General features: G+C 40.3%; 1 protein-coding gene across 3 annotated transcripts in view; it reads left to right on the forward strand.

The window, feature by feature from the left end:
- arhgap18 (Rho GTPase activating protein 18) overlaps positions 1-18,930 on the forward strand; it is a 133,923-nt gene that overhangs the window by 92,310 nt on the left and 22,683 nt on the right. For all 3 annotated transcript variants that reach the window (XM_043683619.2, XM_043683611.2, XM_043683627.2), the window contains 4 exons: positions 1,909-2,114; positions 8,343-8,418; positions 11,087-11,232; positions 18,208-18,373. In XM_043683619.2, coding sequence (XP_043539554.1) covers positions 1,909-2,114; positions 8,343-8,418; positions 11,087-11,232; positions 18,208-18,373 — 594 coding nt within the window. The remainder of the gene's footprint in view (positions 1-1,908; positions 2,115-8,342; positions 8,419-11,086; positions 11,233-18,207; positions 18,374-18,930) is intronic.

Consider the following 18,930-nt stretch of genomic DNA (forward strand, 5'->3'; position numbering starts at 1 on the left):
TGGCAGAACATCTAATGAAAACAATCCAAGCCTATCTAATCATCTTATAACTCAATAGCTCCATCCCAGGCAACATCCCGGTGAACCTTCTCTATACCTCATTTAGTGCTATCACCTCCTTCCTGGAGTGAGGTGACCTGAACTACTCCAGCTGTGGCCTGACTAATGCTCTGTGCCTCCAACATTACCTCCTTGATCTTATACTTCGCACCACTACTTAAGAAAGCAGGTGCCCCATATGTTTTCTTGACCAATCTTACTGATGTACTCTGTCAACTTCATGGATCTGTGGATAATTAATCCAAGATCCCTTTGTTCCTCTGAGCTATCCAGTGTAATTTCATTCATTAAATACTCCCTCACCTTGTTTCTTCACCCAAACTGCATCACCTGTATTTACCGAACCATCTATACCTTCCTATAACCCACAAACGTCATCTTCACTATTAACCACCCTACCAATCTTGGTGTTAACTGCAAACTTGTTTAACTTTCCCCCCAAATTTTCATCTATATCATTTATGTACATAACAAGCAATAAGAGGCCCAGTACTGATCCTTATGGTACACTGCTGAACATCAGCCTTGAGTCACTCAAACGGTCTTCTACCACTGCCTTTTGTATCCTATTACTAAGACAGTTTCTCAACTATCTCACCAAGGTTCCCTCAATTCCATGTGCTTTAATCTTCTCAATCCGTCTCCCACGTGGTACCTTGTCAAAAGCTTTGGTAAAATCCATATAACCTACATCAACTGAATTTGTCTCATCCTCATACTTGATTACATTTTCAAAATAAAAATTCCTATGTTACAGTTAAAGTGACTTTAATGCAGAATTTTCACTCTAAAGTATGTCCAAAATCTGGAGCATGATGCCGATGCTTGAAAGGGCAAATCAGTGGACCTACCTGGCCTGACTCGGTCACTGTTTCTTGACATTCTCAGGAAGCTACAGCAGTGTCTGTCAAAGATAGAACAGGTGATTTGGGGATATCTCCATGGAATCATAGAGGATAAGTCTCTTATATCGATCTTTAACCACGGATAGAATATTTTGAATGCTAGTTTTTTGATTACATAGATTTTTGCCCATCAAAGCTCAAACATTGGAAGACTGAAATGCTTGGAATAGAGATAGTAACAAATTATTTTTTTAAGCATACCTAGAAGGAGCAAGAATTGGTCATTTGGCATCTTGAGCCTGATCATATTCAATATGATCATAGTTGATTGGGATAATGGCCTCAGATCCACTTTTCTGCTTTCCCTCCTTATCTCTCGACCCCCTTGGAGGTTAAAAATATGACTAACTCCACCTTGAATATATCAAGTCTTGCAGCTTTTCTGCTCTCAGCAGTGCCACAGGGATGCCAGTGGCTGCTGGCAGTATTACACCAACCCAAGGCCTTGGACTAAAAAAAGCTGATGTGAGTGATGACAAGAAGGGGAAGAGGGGGTTCAGTAGTACGGTTAGGGGTTGCTTTTTCACAGGACTTCTTTTCTCACCCAACATCAGTATCAAAGAAACAAAATTGTCAAACACAATTTCCCTTTTATATGAAACCTTGTTGACTTTTTTTTCGTTTGGATAACGATTTTTCTTAACATCCCATTCCTACTTCCTCATAATAGATTACATATATTTTCATGAACAGATATTAGGCTAAGTAGTAGTTTCCTACTTGTCTATCTCCCTCTGTTCTTGAGATTTATTCTGTTGACTGACAGACCCCAAAGCCTACAATGCCTGGTCACATGACGTGAAGGTTTGACAATAACTCTAAGTCTCGGAGCCTAGCCCCAGTGTGTAGGAGTAGATTTTTTTTCTTAACTGGTCAATTGACTAAATTTCTTTCTTGTCACTATTTGTCTTCAATCCATGTTTTCATTTTGTTCTCTATGTAGAAGGGGAGGTGGAGGCAGAATGGTTGAAGAATGCAGGCCTTTCAGGCCTAGTCAGCGGAGACACCCAGGAAAGTATAGCAATACTGTCAACCCTAACCCGTACGCAAGCAGAAGCTGTCCAGAGAAGAGTGGAAACTTTTACAATGACAATGAAGAAAAAGAACAAACAACATTTCCCTGATGTCAGGGACATCTTTAGTCCACAGGTAATTAGGAAGACGCATTCAGTCTAAAAGAAACTTGTGAAGCAGTCCTCTCGTTCTCCTGAGGTTTGGATACCCATCAGTGGGGTTTCTGTGAGAGGAACTTTAATTACAGCAAAATGTTAAGAATTATAAGGGGCAGCACAGTGGCTCAGTGGTTAGCACTGCTGCCTCATAGCACCATGGTCCCAAGTTCGATTCCAGCCTCGGGCAACTATCTGTGTCGAGTTTGCACATTCCCCCTGTGCCTGCGTGGGTTTCCTCCAGGTGCTCCAGTTTCCTCCCATCGTCCAAAGATGTGCAGGTCAGATGAATTGGCCATGCTCAATTGCCCATAATGTTCGGTACATTGGTCAAAGGGAAATAGGGTGGGGTGGGTTACTCTTCAGAGGGTCAATGTGGACTTTATTTTTGGGCGGCACGGTGGCTCAGTGGTAAGCATTGCTGCCTCACAGCACCAGGGTCCCAGGTTCGATTCCGGCCTCGGGTGACTGTCTGTGTGGAGTTTGGACATTCTCCCCGTGTCTGCATGGGTGTCCTCCGGGTGCTCCGGTTTCCTCCCACAGTCGAAAGATGTGCAGGTCAAGTGAATTGGCCACGCTAAATTGCCCATTGTGTTAGGTGTATTGGTTAGAGTGAAATGGGTTTGGGTGGGTTACTGTTCGGAGGGTCGGTGTGGACTGCTTGGGTCGAAGGGCCTGTTTCCACACTTTAGGTAATCTAATCATAATATAACTAAGAACTGCAAATGCTGGAGGTTTGAGACAAAAACAAAAATTGCTGGAGAAACTCTGCTTTCTTCCCCCAGATGGTGCCAGATCTGCAGAGTTGATGTTTCAAGTCTTTGTTATAGCTGTTAGAGCTAGGAAAAAGTGGTATTTTTGCAGAAGCCGAAATTTGGAGAGGGGGCATTGGGGGAAGGAGAAGGGGAGAGGTGAGCAGGTAGGTGGAGACAGAGCCCAGAGAGAGAGCTTTAAGAAAGGTGTAGATGAACAAGGAGATTATGCATAGCAGGCCAGAACAGAAGAAAACTGAATAAATGATAATAAGAGCTAAGAGTGGTAAAACAAATGGGTGAACTGTACTGAATGCAAGCCACATGATGTGATAATTTTCCTTGGAGTATGTGAGAATGTATGACTGTGGTAAAAGCAACCCATGTCATAATGGGATTGGGTGTAGAGTGGGGAAAAATCCTGAAACAATGGAATCAGGTTCTAAAGTTATTGAACTCGACAATGATACTGAGCTTCCTGTTGCCTGCCACTTCAATGCATAACTGGGTTCCCATGCCAACATTTCTGATCCAGGCCTGCTGCAGTATTCTAGTGAACCTTAGCGCAAACTCAAAGAACAACATCTCGTTTACTACATGGGGACCTGGCAGCCTCTAGCACTCCGTGTCAATTTCAATAACTTCAGCAGTAATACCACATTCTCCCAGCTGCTATCAGCTCTGATGAAGAGTCACTGGACTCGAAACATTAATTCTGCATTATTTCCACAAATACTGCCAGACCTGCTGAATCCCTCTCCAGCGATTTCTATTTTTGTTTCAAATGTTCAGAATTCTTCCTATATAGTAAGGAGATGGTAGATTCAGGATTTGTCAGATGGAAAAAGCAAAGAATAAACACCACAGTGAAAGACACAGGGACACAAAATACATATCAGCAATGCCTTGAAATCATACGGAGTTCTCCTGAGTTTCTGCTCTAACTTGAAGTAGGAAAGCGGAAGAAATCCTAGAGGCAGTCTGTTATTAACCAAATGCATCATGCTTTGGGAGTTTCTGCAAACATCTTATCAAATGAAAATCAGGGAGAACCTCCTTAACCAATGAATTTCAGGGCTGTTATATGTTGACAGAAACAGCTCACACTTAATAAGTGCTTTTATAGTGGAAATGTTTTCCAGAACATTCAGAGAAACAAGGAAAATGGAATATTAAATGCTACTGAATATTAAAAGCTCTGCAGCATTTCACACCAAAGGGAAAATAAGAGCATTTACTCCTTACAGTGGTCATTCTTTATTGTCTAGTATCTGGCAAACATTTCAAAGGTAGGTAAACTGAAGATGACAAATTAGTGAATGAGCAGATGGTTGATTTCTTTTTATAATAGAGCTCAATATCGTATAAATTTATAATGATACGTTTAGTAAATGTAAAATATTAGTGATTATGCAGTGGCACAAAGTATGACTATACCAAGGGACAAGAGGAATGGATTTGAACTACTTTTTCATCCGTCAAGTTCCTAGTTTTTACAATGGAATGCATTGAGGACAGATGCAACTGTATATAAATGAAAAGCTAATAGAATACATTAGTAATACTTATTGCACAAAAATGTCAGACTTTACCAACAAGCTTAATTAACACATAGCTTCAGCATTATTATTGATGATATCAACAGATGAAAGATAAATTATTTATCTGACCTTCATCAGTCAATTGTTATGAATTGAGTTGTCAACACTTTAAAAACAAAATTGGGTGGTTGCCAGTATTAACTTACTAAAAAAAGGAAAGTTATACAAACCAATTAAGAACTCATTTGCTGATATCACCAAGGCAATTTTAGACTCATAATTTGAGCTTAATTAAGCTTTATGCCATGTCACATATTATATCATCAACAACCTGGCTGTGTTTTCTCCTCATTGTCTTTCAAAGCTTACCACCATGCATAATATTCATCCATCTATGTACCGTCAATGGTAATACCTTTTTCAAAATGTTAGGCTCAAGATTCCAAATTCAATTTACAACTTCTTAAATAAAAATGATCTGCGTTTCAAGTGAACTATCACAATTTTGCTTTAATATTTGCTGCCACTAAATACTTATTCCCTCCTCCATAATATTGTCCACTCTGCCCCCATCTCATCTCACCTATCCCTTTATTATACCTTGACAATTCCAAAGCATCCTTGGCTGGCCTCTCTCGTTTTACTTACTCTCTCTGTAAATTTGAGGTCATTCATAGCTCGGCTGCCTATATCTTAAGTTGCACTAATTAATGTCTCATTCATAACAACCCCTCTGATCACTGAACTGGTTTAGCTTGCAGTTAAAAACAGCTTGATTTTAAAATTGTCATCCACGTATTCAAATTTCTCTCTTGACTTCTCCATTTTTATGTCTGCAATCTCCACGATTGTTATAAATGTCTGAGAAAACTACATTGCTCTAATTCGGGACTCTTCAGCATCTTCAATTTTAATCTCAGCATCATTGATGGCTGTGCCTTTAGATGTTTGCAACCTAAGCCATTAGTTCTAGAATCTGCTACAAGAAGAAAGATATTCTTACTATATCCAACTGTAAATACCCCTCAGGACTTTATATGTTTCAATCAAATGCCTAATCTCCAGCAGAAACAAGCCTAGCAAGTCATAACAGCAGACACATCCACCCATTTCAGTATTAGTCTGGCAAACCTTCTCCAAACTGCTTCCAATGGATTTGCATCTTTTCTTGAATGAAGTGACTGCTACTGTGCATAGTACTCTGGATGTGATATCACCAGTGTTTTAGATACCTGAATATAACCTTTCTGCCTTTGTATTCAAGTTTCCTCCCAGCAAGCAATAACATTCTATTATCTTTTCGAATTACTTGCTATGTCTGCATTCTAACCTTTCTCCATTCGTGCACTAGGCTCCAATTCCCTTGACATCTCCAAACTCTATAATTTCTCACTGTTCAGATAATATTCATTTTATACTTGCTACCAAGCTGGACGCTTCGACATGTCTCATTTGATAACTCATTTGTCAGATCTTTGCTCATTCACTCAACTCTTTGCAACTTACTTCCCTATCATCTTTGTCATCAGTTATCATATCCTCAGCCCCTTCTTTCAAGTCATTGATAAAAATTGTAAAATAACCTTAATCCCAGAGTCACACTACTCAGTACAACATGCCAACCAAGAAATGACAATTGTGCTGAACTCCTGTTTCCTGTTACATAGAACATAGAACAGCACAGCACAGGAATGCTGCCTTCTGCCTGCCCATGGTCCATATCCCTCCACTCCTTGCAAATTCAAAAGTTTATCCAAAAGTTCCTTAAATGTCCCTAACATATCTGTGTCCACCACCAACCTGGCAGCGTGTTCCAGACTCCTACCACTCTCTGTAAAATATTTGTCCCTCATATAGAGTCATAGAGATGTACAGCATGGAAACACATCTCCCTTGAAATTTCACCCTGTCACCTTAAATGCATACCCGCTAGTATTGGACATTTCAACACTTGGGGAAAAATATTCTGATTCTCAGCCCTATCAGTGTATCTCATAATTTTATTATTTTATTTACCCTGTTAGCAAGCCAATCATCTATCAGTGCTTTATCAATCGTTGATAGATGCTGAGGAATCAGGAATTGAGTATGTTGTCTTGAATCCTGCAGAATTCCTAGCCTCTGAACTGTTTTTGTTACTACAGTATTTATAGAACTAGTCCTGTTCATTTTCAGATCAATAATAACCCTCAGGATCTTGATAGTGGTGGATTCAGTAATGATAATGCCTTTGAATGATACAGGGTGATGGTTAGATTCTCTCTCACTGGAGGTAGTCTTTGCCTAGCATTTGTGAGATATGAGTTACTGTGTATCATCCACATGGCACTTCTGGCTGAACTTTAAGCTGAGGTTCCAATTGCCTTAGCGTGGGCTTGAGAATTACTAGTCTAATGACATTACCTTACAGCCCCATCTCTCTACACATCATCAGTACAAGTAACAGCATGATGAATGTTAATGATTTTTGCTCAATCTCTTGCCCTTAAAATGAACAACTGTGTGGAGTCTCATTCCTTTGGACTGAACTTTTTTTAATAACTAAAATTATAACATTTTCGCTTTATTTTTTCCTCTATTTCTCGCTGTCTTAGCCCAATCTTTGTTTTACGTTTATTTCTCTACACATATTGCACTTAACATGGAGTTGTAACCACTATCTTTTTTTTTCATCCATCCTCTGTTTACATAAATTTCATCACTGATGTCTGGGATGGCAGGCTTATTGTGTTATGAAAGTTTGGTTCAACTGTGTTCGTGTTCAATGTGGTTTCGAAGAATGACCAGGTATCTCATTAAAAAGAATAAAATTCTTAGAGGACTGGTCAGACCTATTAAAAGGAGGATGTTTCCCCTGATCTCTAGATCAAGAGGTCATGGCCTCAGGATACATGGCAGACTATTTTGGACTGAAATGAGGAGAAATTTGTGGATTCAGACTATGGTGATCCGGCAGCATTCTTGACCATAGGTTCTGGGTGCAAAGCCACTGAATCGATTTGAGAAAGAAAGAGATTTCTAGAGGCTAAATGTGTCAAGGAGTATGTGGAGAGCAGGACTCATGGTACTGAGATAAAGGGTCAGCCATTAACCTAGTAAATAGTTGTCAAACTTAATAGACCGAATGACCTGTTCCTGCTGATTTTGTTTTTCTATGTAAAAGATAAACAAAGTTTTCCAATCCTTCATCAGAATCCTTGAACTTTATCAATCCACAGTTCCAGTAAGTTAAAGGACAAACCGGTTTTGAACTGAAGGTTGCAGGAAAAGAAACCCTCCCCAAGTGAGGATATGATACTCTGTTCCAGCAAATAATCACTCTCATTCTGTTTACTTAATAATAAACCAAGTATAATCGGCATCATATTGTTCAATTTCCAGCATGTTCTCATACAAAATACCTCTGGCAGCATTTAATCATCTGATAGGCCACATAAAGAAACAACACATGCCCTTATCGATGCTCCATTAAAAAGTCCACAAGTCCTTGAAATGTTAATTCTGTTTCTTCCTTTAAAGATGCTGCTAGACCCATTGAGTTTCTCCAGCACTTGCTGTTTTTATTCTGTACCTAAAATAGTCCTCCTTTGGTGTGTGGCCCTTTATGCTCACTACACATTGCTATTGGAGGGATGTGTGACAATTTGAAGGTCTGCGTGTCAATATAGCACATTACCTACATATGGAATGTATTAACATTTTGATGTCATTGTATCATTCCACTGTATCCATTTATGAAATGTTTTTATTGCAGTTAAAGGGAAAACTTTCTTTTTTCAGTTTCCCTTCATTATTCCTCAGTTTCACTCAGCTTGTCGAGATTTTCTCCTTTTAGTCCTCCAACTGATCACCATATCATCAATGTTTTTCCCTGAGTTATAGATTTTTAGCCAGGCTCTTTATATTGACTTTCAGGTCTCAAGCACACATGAAGCTTCAGCTGTTGCAGCTCATGGAGATGAAAGAGAAGACACCGATGAGAAAAGAGAAGGTACAATATCTATTGTCCCATTTTACTATTTTGGCTTTTTTGCCACTTGCTTTCCAGTTTCACCTCATCAAGTTGATAGAAGAATACATTGCTCACATGTTGAGGTTTGAGCTGTAGAGTTTCCAAAGCCATGCACCCCACATAATGGATAATGTTCATTGCTGTGGTTCTGTTCGCCGAGCTGGAAGTTTTTGTTGCAAACGTTTTGTCCCCTGGCTAGGCGACATCATCAGTGCTTGGGAGCCTGTTGCGAAGCGCTTCTTTGATGTTTCCTCCGGTGTTTATAGTGGTCTGTCCCTGCCGCTTCCGGTTGTCAGTTTCAGCTGTCCGCTGTAGTGGTTGGTATATTGGGTCCAGGTCGATGTGTTTGTTGATGGAGTTTGTGGATGAATGCCATGCCTCTAGGAATTCCCTGGCTGTTCTCTGTCTGGCTTGCCCTATGATAGTAGTGTTGTCCCAGTCGAATTCATGTTGCTTGTTGTCTGCGTGTGTGGCTACTAAGGATAGCTGGTCGTGTCGTTTCGTGGCTAGTTGATGTTCATGTATGCGGATTGTTAGCTGTCTTCCTGTTTGTCCTATACAGTGTTTTGTGCAGTCCTTGCATAGTATTTTGTACACTACATTAGTTTATACACATAGACAAAGAAGAACCCATGATATCATTCGACGTGACGGCACTGTTCACTTCAATTGACAAAACCCTAGCCAGAGAAACAATAGCCAACCTACTGGACATACAGAACAGAAAATAGGACGCTGAACCTATCAACAAAGACGGCATACTTAAACTACTGGACTTGTGCCTCACAACACACTTCACATTCAACAACCAGATATACGAACAAATCAATGGAACGCCCATGGGATCACCAATCTCGGGACTCATAGCAGAGGCAGTTATGCAAAGGTTAGAACAAACAGTCCTACCACAAATTCAACCCAAACTCTGGGTCAGATATGTCGATGACACGTTTGTAATCATTAAAAACACGGAAATAGAAAAAACACACCAGATCATCAACGCCACACTCACAGGAATCCGATTCACGAGAGAAGAAGAAAAGGATAGCCAACTCCCATTCCTAGACGTGATGGTACAGAGAACACCAGACGGAGAATTCACTACAAGGGTATACAGGAAAGCCACACACACAGACCAAGTCCTAAACTATGAAAGTAACCACCCCAACACACACAAACGAAGCTGCATCAGGACACTATTCAAAAGGGCCACAACACACTGCAGTACACCAGAACTGCAAAAAGAAGAAGAGGAACACCTATACAAGGTATTCGCCAAAAACGGATACCCGCGCAACTTCATCAGCAGATGCCTAAGAGAAAGACCACGGAACGAGGACATACCACAACCAAAAGGACTAGCCACACTACCATACATCAGGAGCATCTTGGAACTGATAGCCAGACTACTGCGACCCCTAGGACTCATAACGGCACACAAACCAACAGCCACGCTCAGACAACAACTCACCAGAACGAAGGACCAGATACCCAACATGAGCAAAACTAATGTAGTGTACAAAATACCATGCAAGGACTGCACAAAACACTATATAGGACAAACAGGAAGACCGCTAACAATCCGCATACATGAACATCAACTAGCCACGAAATGACACGACCAGCTATCCTTAGTAGCCACACACGCAGACAACAAGCAACATGAATTCGACTGGGACAACACTACTATCATAGGGCAAGCCAGACAGAGAACAGCCAGGGAATTCCTAGAGGCATGGCATTCATCCACAAACTCCATCAACAAACACATCGACCTGGACCTAATATACCAACCACTACAGCGGACAGCTGAAACTGACAACCGGAAGCGGCAGGGACAGACCACTATAAACACCGGAGAAACATCAAAGAAGCGCTTCGCAGGAGGCTCCCAAGCACTGATGATGTCACCTAGCTGGGGGACGAAACATTTGCAACAAAAACTTCCAGCTCGGCGAACAGAACCACAACAACGAGCACCCGAGCTACAAATCTTTGCACAAACTTTGGATAATGTTCAGCTCTGGCAGCACTGGGTGTTTTTCAATTAATTCCTTATTTAACTTTTTGGTTATTTCATGAGGCCAAGCATTTGACAGCTTTTAAAAATATATTCTACAATTTCTAACAAATCAGTTAAAATTTTCTTTGTTGAGTTCTTGATCATTAGGTGTGCTGTGATACAATGTTATTATCATGAGTGCTTTATGAAAACAATACTATCCATAAATACAATTCCTATACAAAGGTATAATGTCATACATAATAAATTGTCTTCTGGTTTCCGTGCTCTACATGTCATATGTGCCTTATTCATAATTTGATTTGCTTTGATCTGTATGTATCTATGTACAGTGAAAAGTTTTGTTTTGCAAGCAGTAGAGGCAGATGATAGCAAACAAGAACGTACAGATCATAGATTGCTAGACAGAGCAACACATACACGGCTACAGCTGCACAGGAGGTGCACAAAGCAAGATCAACGTTAGATTTGAAATTAGAGAGGTCCATTCAGCAGTGTAATAACAGCAGGGAAGAAGCCTGAATTTGACAGAACTATGCTGCAGGAACATTAAATGTTGAAGTCCAGTTCTCAACTGAAAATATTCTCATTTAGGACAATGACAAGCATCTCTTTTCCTTCTAGGGCAGCTGGATAATCTGACTATTAAGGACGAAAGCATCCAGCACACAGATATCAATTTAGAAATCTCTTACTCTGAGCAGGCTGCAAATATGAAGGATAAATTAAACAATGAAAATCCGATACGAGACGATGATTCATCCCTTCCCGTAAGTAGAAACAAAGAGAGAGGCTATTTGGTCCATCGTGTCTGTGATAGCCTTTACAGAGAACTTCTAATTAGTTCTGCATGGTTTCCCCATTGCCCTGCAAAACTTTTCATTTCAAGTACATATCTGATAATCTTTTGAAAGTTTGTATTAAATTTACTTATACCACTCTTTCAGTTAATGTACTCAAGATCATAGCAACCCACCGCATAAGTTTGTTGTCCCTGATATTGCTTCTGATCATCTTCAAATTACTTTAAATTTGTGTCCTGTAGTTTCCAACTCTGCTCTCACTGGAAGCAGTTTTCCCTTACTTTACCAAAACCTTTCATCACTTTTATCACACTGATTGATTGAATTGTCCTGTAACCTTATCTAATGCCAAAAACCTCCCACTTTTCCAGTCCCTCCACAAAACTGAAATTGTACATTTTTCATACCATTCTTGTAAATCATTTCCGCACTTTCTCCAACATCTTGATGCCCTTCCTAGAGTGTGATGTCCAAAGTTAATTGGGTGCTATACTCTAACTGGGGCCTAACTAGTTATATAAAAAGGTTTTGGTACAACTTTCCTTCCTTGTGCATCATTTCAAAACCAAAGGAATATGGGCTTTGCTGGCATAACCAGCATTTGTTGCCCAATTTTAATTGTCCTATAGTTGAGTGGCTGAAAGCTGTTTCAGAGGGCAGTTAAGAGCCAACTGCATTGTTGTTGGTCTGAAGTACCGTGTAGGTCAGACCAGTTAAGGATGGCAGATTTCCTTCCCTAAAGGACATTAGTGAACCAGTTTTTGAGACTTGATCATTGTTTCATAATAAGAGAATTATGTAGTTTGTTACCATGCTTTGAGTTTCTGTACTTTACAGACTGGTTGAAGAGAAGCAAAGTCAAGAACTATCTTCAGGCTTAGACTTCAAAGTAAAACCATTTTTTACATTAATACTAAATACTGCTATACATGGAAATTATATATACACCAGGCTTTGATCTCAAAGGACTAATCTATCATTTTCATGAGTTCATCTCCATGTGATCACATGTCTTCCCACCTAATTTTGTTAAGTTTCTTCCAGTGTGTTCTAACACCACCCACACTGCTATTTATACTCTGGGATGTGTAACCCTATGACATAATTCCAAGATGGATTTCCGAATTCTGAAATCCTTACACAGCAACAATCACCATTACTGAGACAAGCTATCATTTAAAGATTTATGAATTAAATTCAAATTTCTCCATCTGACAAAATTAAAATCCATGTTGTCAGAGCATTCTACCAGGTCTTTACCAATCCAGTCCCACAGAATTGAGTACAGCTAATTCAGTAAATGTTCATTTATTGAATACAAGCACATCTCATTCTATTGCACAGAACAGACTCTGGAGCAGATTCAAAGTACTACCTAGTATTTTAGCACTGTTCTCCAACTTCACAAGATGATTTTTGGTCCCTAATTGACACCACTATTTATTTAACTTACCCTTTTTTTATTTTAAAAAGATTTGTGTGTTTCCATTTATATTGTTCATTAATGTGTGGTCAATACAGTTTGAGAAGTGTACAATGGAAATGTTTTGGGTTACCATCATTAATGACTTTCTGGAGGTGAACCTGTCCTGAAGGTTGGTTTTACTGCCTCAAAATATTAATACGTTAGCATCAGCCGAGAATAGATCGTTAGGAAGAATAACTATTTAGGCAAGTGGATATGAAAAGATATGTTCTGATGATGAATTGAATGCTATATTACCTGCAGGAAAGAGAAACAAAAACACTGATGGAATATGTGGAGGAAAATAAATAGCCATATACTAGAGTCACGGATTCATAATGATATATAGAAACTAACCCTTTGGCCCAACTCATCCATGGTGGTCAGATATCCAAAATTAATATAGTCCTATTTGCCAGTATTTGGCCCAGATCCCTCTAAACTCTTCCTAATCATATACTCATCTAGATGCCTGTTAAATGTTGTAATTGGACCAGCCTCCATCACCTCCTCTGACAGCTCATTCCATATACACACCATCCTCTGCATGAAAAATTTCCCCAACGTCCCTTTTAAATCTTTCCCTTCTCACCTTAAACCTATGCCCTCTAGGTTTGGACTCCCCTACCTTGGGGAAAAGACAGTGGTTATTTTTCCTATCCATGCCCCTCATGATTTTATAAACTTCTATAAGATCACCCCCTCAGCCTCTAATGCTCCAGGGAAAATGGCCCCAGCTTATTCAGCATCTCCCTAGACTACATCAACTAAACATCAGGTCAAACATGACCTTATTGAATGGTCTACTCTTCCTTGTATGCATATTTATATGTGCATACAATTGATTATGATATTTATAGACTTATATTCTATGACAGCATGTCATGATTTAAAATTCTATTGGTTTAATGATTATTGCTGTGCATTGATTGGTCAAATTTAGTATCAAGAGTTTCAGGTTGGAACCTTTCATCAGGACTGGGGGAGGAGCAAGGGAGCTGTGAAATAAATGGAGGGGAGTGGGGCTGGGGGGAAAGATAGGTGGGGTGGCAATAGTTAAATGCAGGTAACAGGTGGCTGCGATTGGTCATTGGGAAGGGTTGGGTGGATAGTTGGGAAGGAAGATGGACATGTTAGGTCAGGTTAAGGGATGGGCTGGGCCTGTGATGAGCTGGGGGTTAGGAGATTCGATGTTAACCTGGTGAATTCTATGTTCAGGCTGTATGTTAGCGAGATGGGATGTTCTTCCTCCAGTTTGCATGTGGCCTTGTGTTGTCAATGGAGGAGGACCAGGATGGACATGTCGTCGAGGGAGGGGCAGTTGAAATGGATAGCAACTGGAAGGTGCTGTTATTGGAGCATACGGACCATAAATGTTCCCTGAACCAGTTCCCAAGTTTGGGTTCAGTCTCATCGATGTAGAGTTTCCAGGCTGGTTTTGCAGGTCTTGTGACCGCAGAGTGCAGTTCCAGGTGTGGAGGAGGGGTTGATGAGAAGTGTAGGCCTAATGGTTTGCAGAGGGAACTGTCCCTGTGAAGAGCAGATGGGGTGGAGAGGTAAACCTGGAACTTTCCCTTGCAGCTGCAGGAGGTGCAAAACCTGTCCCCACACCTTCCACTCACCACCCCCCACCCCTCCAATCACTTCCATCCAAAGCCCAAAAATTCATTCCAAGTCTGGCAGAGATTTACATGCATTTCCTCTAACCTGATTTATTGCATTTGTTGCTCACAATGTGGTCTCTTCTACATCGGAGAAACCGAGCACAAACTCGGGAACTGGTTTAGGGAACATTTATGGTCCATACACTTCAATCAATACCACCTTCCAGTTCCCATCCATTTCAACTCCACTGATGACAAGTCCATCCTGGGCCTCCTCCACTGTCAACACAAGGCCACATGCAAACTGGAGGAAGAACACTTCATCTTCCAACTTGAGAGCTTACAACCTGATGGCCTTAACATAGAATTCACCAGTTTCCAAATGCCCCCAACCTACCCCCTTAACCTGACCTAATTTATCCATCTACTTTCCTACCTATCTGCTCCACCCTTTCCACTGTCCAATCACAGCCACCTCCTACCTACATTCACCTTTTGCCCATCCTACGCGGTCCTTATGAAAGGTCCTGACCTGAAACGCTAACGTCCCTCCTCCTCTGATGCTGCTTGACCTGTTGCGCTTTCTCCAGCTCCGCTCTTTATCCACTCTGACTCTCCAACATCTGCAGTTCTCATTATCTCCAACTTTTGTACTAAGCCATACAGACTTCTAGGTCTCTTACAATTTAATTGTTGCCTTTTTCACCATTGGGGTAAAAAGACAGGAATAGAACTGGTCATCTAATTGAATGACATTGAGGGTAAATAAAGAGATATCAGTTTAAATATAAAGTTTTTAAAAGGCACTTCCTTTAGTTCCTATTAAAGTCAGCTCCTGCTTGTAGGTACTTATGCTGTCTATTAAACAGTCCTCCTTTAAAGCATAAACAAAATATCTTTAAAGTCCCAGAGATGTACAACATGGAAACTGACCCTTCAGTCCAACTCGTCCATGCCGACCAGATATCCTAACCTAATCTAGTCTCATTTGCCAGCACTTGGCCCATATCCCTTCCTATTCATATACCCATCCAAATGCCTTTTAAATGCTGCAATTGTACCAGCCTCCACCATTTCCTCTGGCAGGTCATTCCATACACGCACCACCCTCTGTATGGGAAGGTCCTTTTTTTATCTTTCCCCTCTCACTCTAAACCTATGCCCTCTAGTTCTGAACTCCCCCACCCTAGGGAAAACACCTTGTCTATTTACCCTGTCCATGCCCCTCATGATTTTATACATCTCTATACGGTCACCTCTCAGCTTCTGGTGCTCCAGGGAAAACAGCCCCAGTCTATTCAGTGTCTCCCTATAGCTCAAATCTTCCAACCCTGGCAACATCCTTGTAAATCTTTTCTGAACCCTTCAAGTTTCACAACATCTTCCTGATAGGAAGGAGACCAGAATTGCATGCAATATTCCAAAAGTGCCTAACCAATGTCCTATTCAGCTGCAACATGACCTCCCAACTCCTGTACTCAATACTCTGACCAATAAAGGAAGGCATACCAAACACCACCTTCACTATCCTATCTACCTGCGACTCTACTTTTAAGGAACTATGAATCTGCACTGCAAGGTCTCTTTGTTCAGTAACACTCCGCAGGACCTTATTATTAAGTGTATAAGTCCTGCTCAGATTTGCTTTTCCAAAATGCAGCATCTCTCATTTACCTAAATTAAACTCCATCTGCCTCTCCTCAGACCATTGGCCCATCTGATCAAGATCTTATTGTACTCTGAGGTAATCTTCTTCGCTGTCCACTACACCTCCAATTTTGGTGTCATCTACAAACTTACTAACTATACCTCCTCTGTTCACATCCAAATCATTTATATAAATGACGAAAAACAGTGGACCCAGCACCGATCCTTGTTGCACTCCACTGGTCACAGGCCTCCAGTCTGAAAAACAACCTCCACCACCACCCTCTGTTCTTCTCCTTTGAGCCAGTTCTGTGTCCAAATGGCTAGTTCTCCCTGTATTCCATGATATCTAACCTTGTTAACCAGTGTCCCATGGGGAACCTTGTCGAATGTCTTACTGAAGTCCATATAGATCACATCGACTGCTGTGCCCTCATCAGTCCTCTGTTAGTTCTTCAAAAAGCTCCAAGTGCGTGAGGCATGATTTCCCATATACAAAGCCATGCTGACTATCCCTAGTCAGTCCTTGCTTTTCCAAATATGTATAAATCCTGTCCCTCCAGATGCTCTCCAACAACTTGCCCACCACCAATGTCAGGCTCTCTGGTCTATAGTTCCCTGGCTTGACCTTACCATCCTTCTTAAATACCAGACGTTAGCCAATTTCCAGTCTATCGCCACCTCACCTGTGACTATCGATGTTACAAAGATCTCAGCAATCACTTCCCTAGCTTCCCACAGAGTTTAAGGGTACACCTGGTCAAGTTCTGGGGATTTATCCACTTTCATGCATTTCAAGACATCGAACACCACCTCCTCTGTAATGAGACATTTTTCAAGATATCATCATCTATTTCCCCACGTTTTATATCTTCCCTGTCCTTCTCCATGGAAAACACTGATGCAAAATATTAATTTAGTATCTCCCCACATCTCCTGTGGCTCCACATATGGGCTGCCTTGTTGATCTTTGAGGGGCCCTATTCTCTCCCTAGTTACCCTTTTGTTGTTAATGTATTTGTAAAATCCCTTTGGATTCTCCTTAACCCTATTTGCCAAAGCTATCTCATGTCCTCTTTTTGCCATCCTGATTCCCCTCTTAAGTGTACTCCTACTGCCTTTATACTCTTCTAAGGATTCACTCGATCTCTGCTGTTAATACCTGACATATGCTTCCTTCTTTTTCTTAACCAAACCCTCAATTTCTCTAGTCATCCAGCATTCCCTACACCTATCAGCCTTTCCTTTCACCTAACAGGAATGTACTGTCTCTGGACTCTTGTTATCTCATTTTTGAAGCCTTCTAATTTTTCAGTCGTCCCTTTACCTGTGAACATCTGCCCCAATCAGCTTTTGAAAGTTCTTGCCTAATACCATCAAAATTAGCCTTCCTCCAGTTTAGCATTTCAACTTTTAGATTGGGGTCTAACCTTTTCCAACATTATTTTAAAACTAATAGAAGTATGGTCGCTGGCCCCAAAGTGCTCCTCCACTGACACCTTAGTCACCTGCCCTGCCTTATTCCCCAAGAGTTGGTCAAGTTTTGCACCTTCTCTAGTAGGTACATCCACATACTGAATCAGAAAATGTTCTTGTACACACTTAACAAATTCCTCTCCATCTAAACCTTTAACACTATGGCAGTGACAGTCTATGTTTGGAAAGTTAAAATCCCTGACCATAACCACCCTGTTATTCTTACAGATAACTGAAATCTCCTTACAAGTTTGTTTCTCAATTTTCTGTTGCCTATTGGGGGTCCCTTTCTTACTTCTAAGTTCCACTACAACTTCTTTGAAAATTTTCCCTTAACTTATTTGAGTAAATATCTCATTTCTTTGAAGCATGTCTTCTTAAACATTGTCCCTCATCCATATTTTATATCTAGGCACCAGGACATCACTGCTATATCTTCATAATAACAGTTAATTACCAGATTGCAATATTTAATTGCTACATCTCCACAATGACACAATAACCAGATTCCTGTATGTCAGTGTTATGTCTCCTTCTAAAGATTTGATAAGTGCTCTTGGCATAATTCCAAATGTTCCATACTTCACCGAATATGTTCACATTAAACTTATCCTTTTAAGCAATTACGGTAAAAATTAATGCTATTTGTTGTGCATGAATACAATGCCAGAATTGTTATGTCACAATGATTGTTTTTAAAGTATCAATTGTCTATAAAGTCTTTGCCATTTTTCTTTTTTTCTTCTTAAGAACTACCGGCTGCCAAAGGAAAAGACTGGTACGACGAAAGCTGGAGATCTTGCACCTCAGGACATGAAGAAAGTTCGTTCATTGGCTCTGATTGAAATAACAGCTATGTATGATACTCTAGGTGTGGATTTTAAACATCATAAAGCAATGAAGATCAAAATCAGAGGTAATGAGGAAAATAATATTTCAATTTGAAACACTGATTCTGTATGAGGTTGAAAAATGTAAATGTCTATGCGTAAAGTTTCCACTTATGTTAACATTCGTGTTGTTTCAGCTTTTTGCGTATGGTCTTGATTGCGATAATTTCTCTCAGGTGGAACCAACACTTAAAATTAGAACCTGTGCTATACATAGGGATAAGTAAATGAGGAAAATTGTACCTCATATCTTGAACTACTTAACATTCCCCCAGCAATGTAAATGTCTCACTTTAGATAACAACAGCTAACAGTTCTGGTCTTGAGTAAAGTCCAAAGTTTATAGTAGGAAAATAACACAAGAAACTCTCTTGTCACTACAATAAGCTAATTATTATCTTCAGCCCAGGAAAAATTTGAGGTTAACAATCATATGAGGCAATTTATTTTTCTAGTCCTAGTATAATCTTCAAATATTCTGGCTACTGAAGTCAATGTAATGAAATACAGTTGTGATCCCAAATTATAGAAATGAGTCTGAATTTGCAAAGTCATTTGGATCACCAGATTAACAGTCATCCAG

Source organism: Chiloscyllium plagiosum, unplaced genomic scaffold (genome assembly GCF_037043375.1).
Source record: "Chiloscyllium plagiosum isolate Xiang-an unplaced genomic scaffold, Cpla_swu_hap1 HiC_scaffold_3, whole genome shotgun sequence".
NCBI lineage: Eukaryota > Metazoa > Chordata > Chondrichthyes > Orectolobiformes > Hemiscylliidae > Chiloscyllium > Chiloscyllium plagiosum.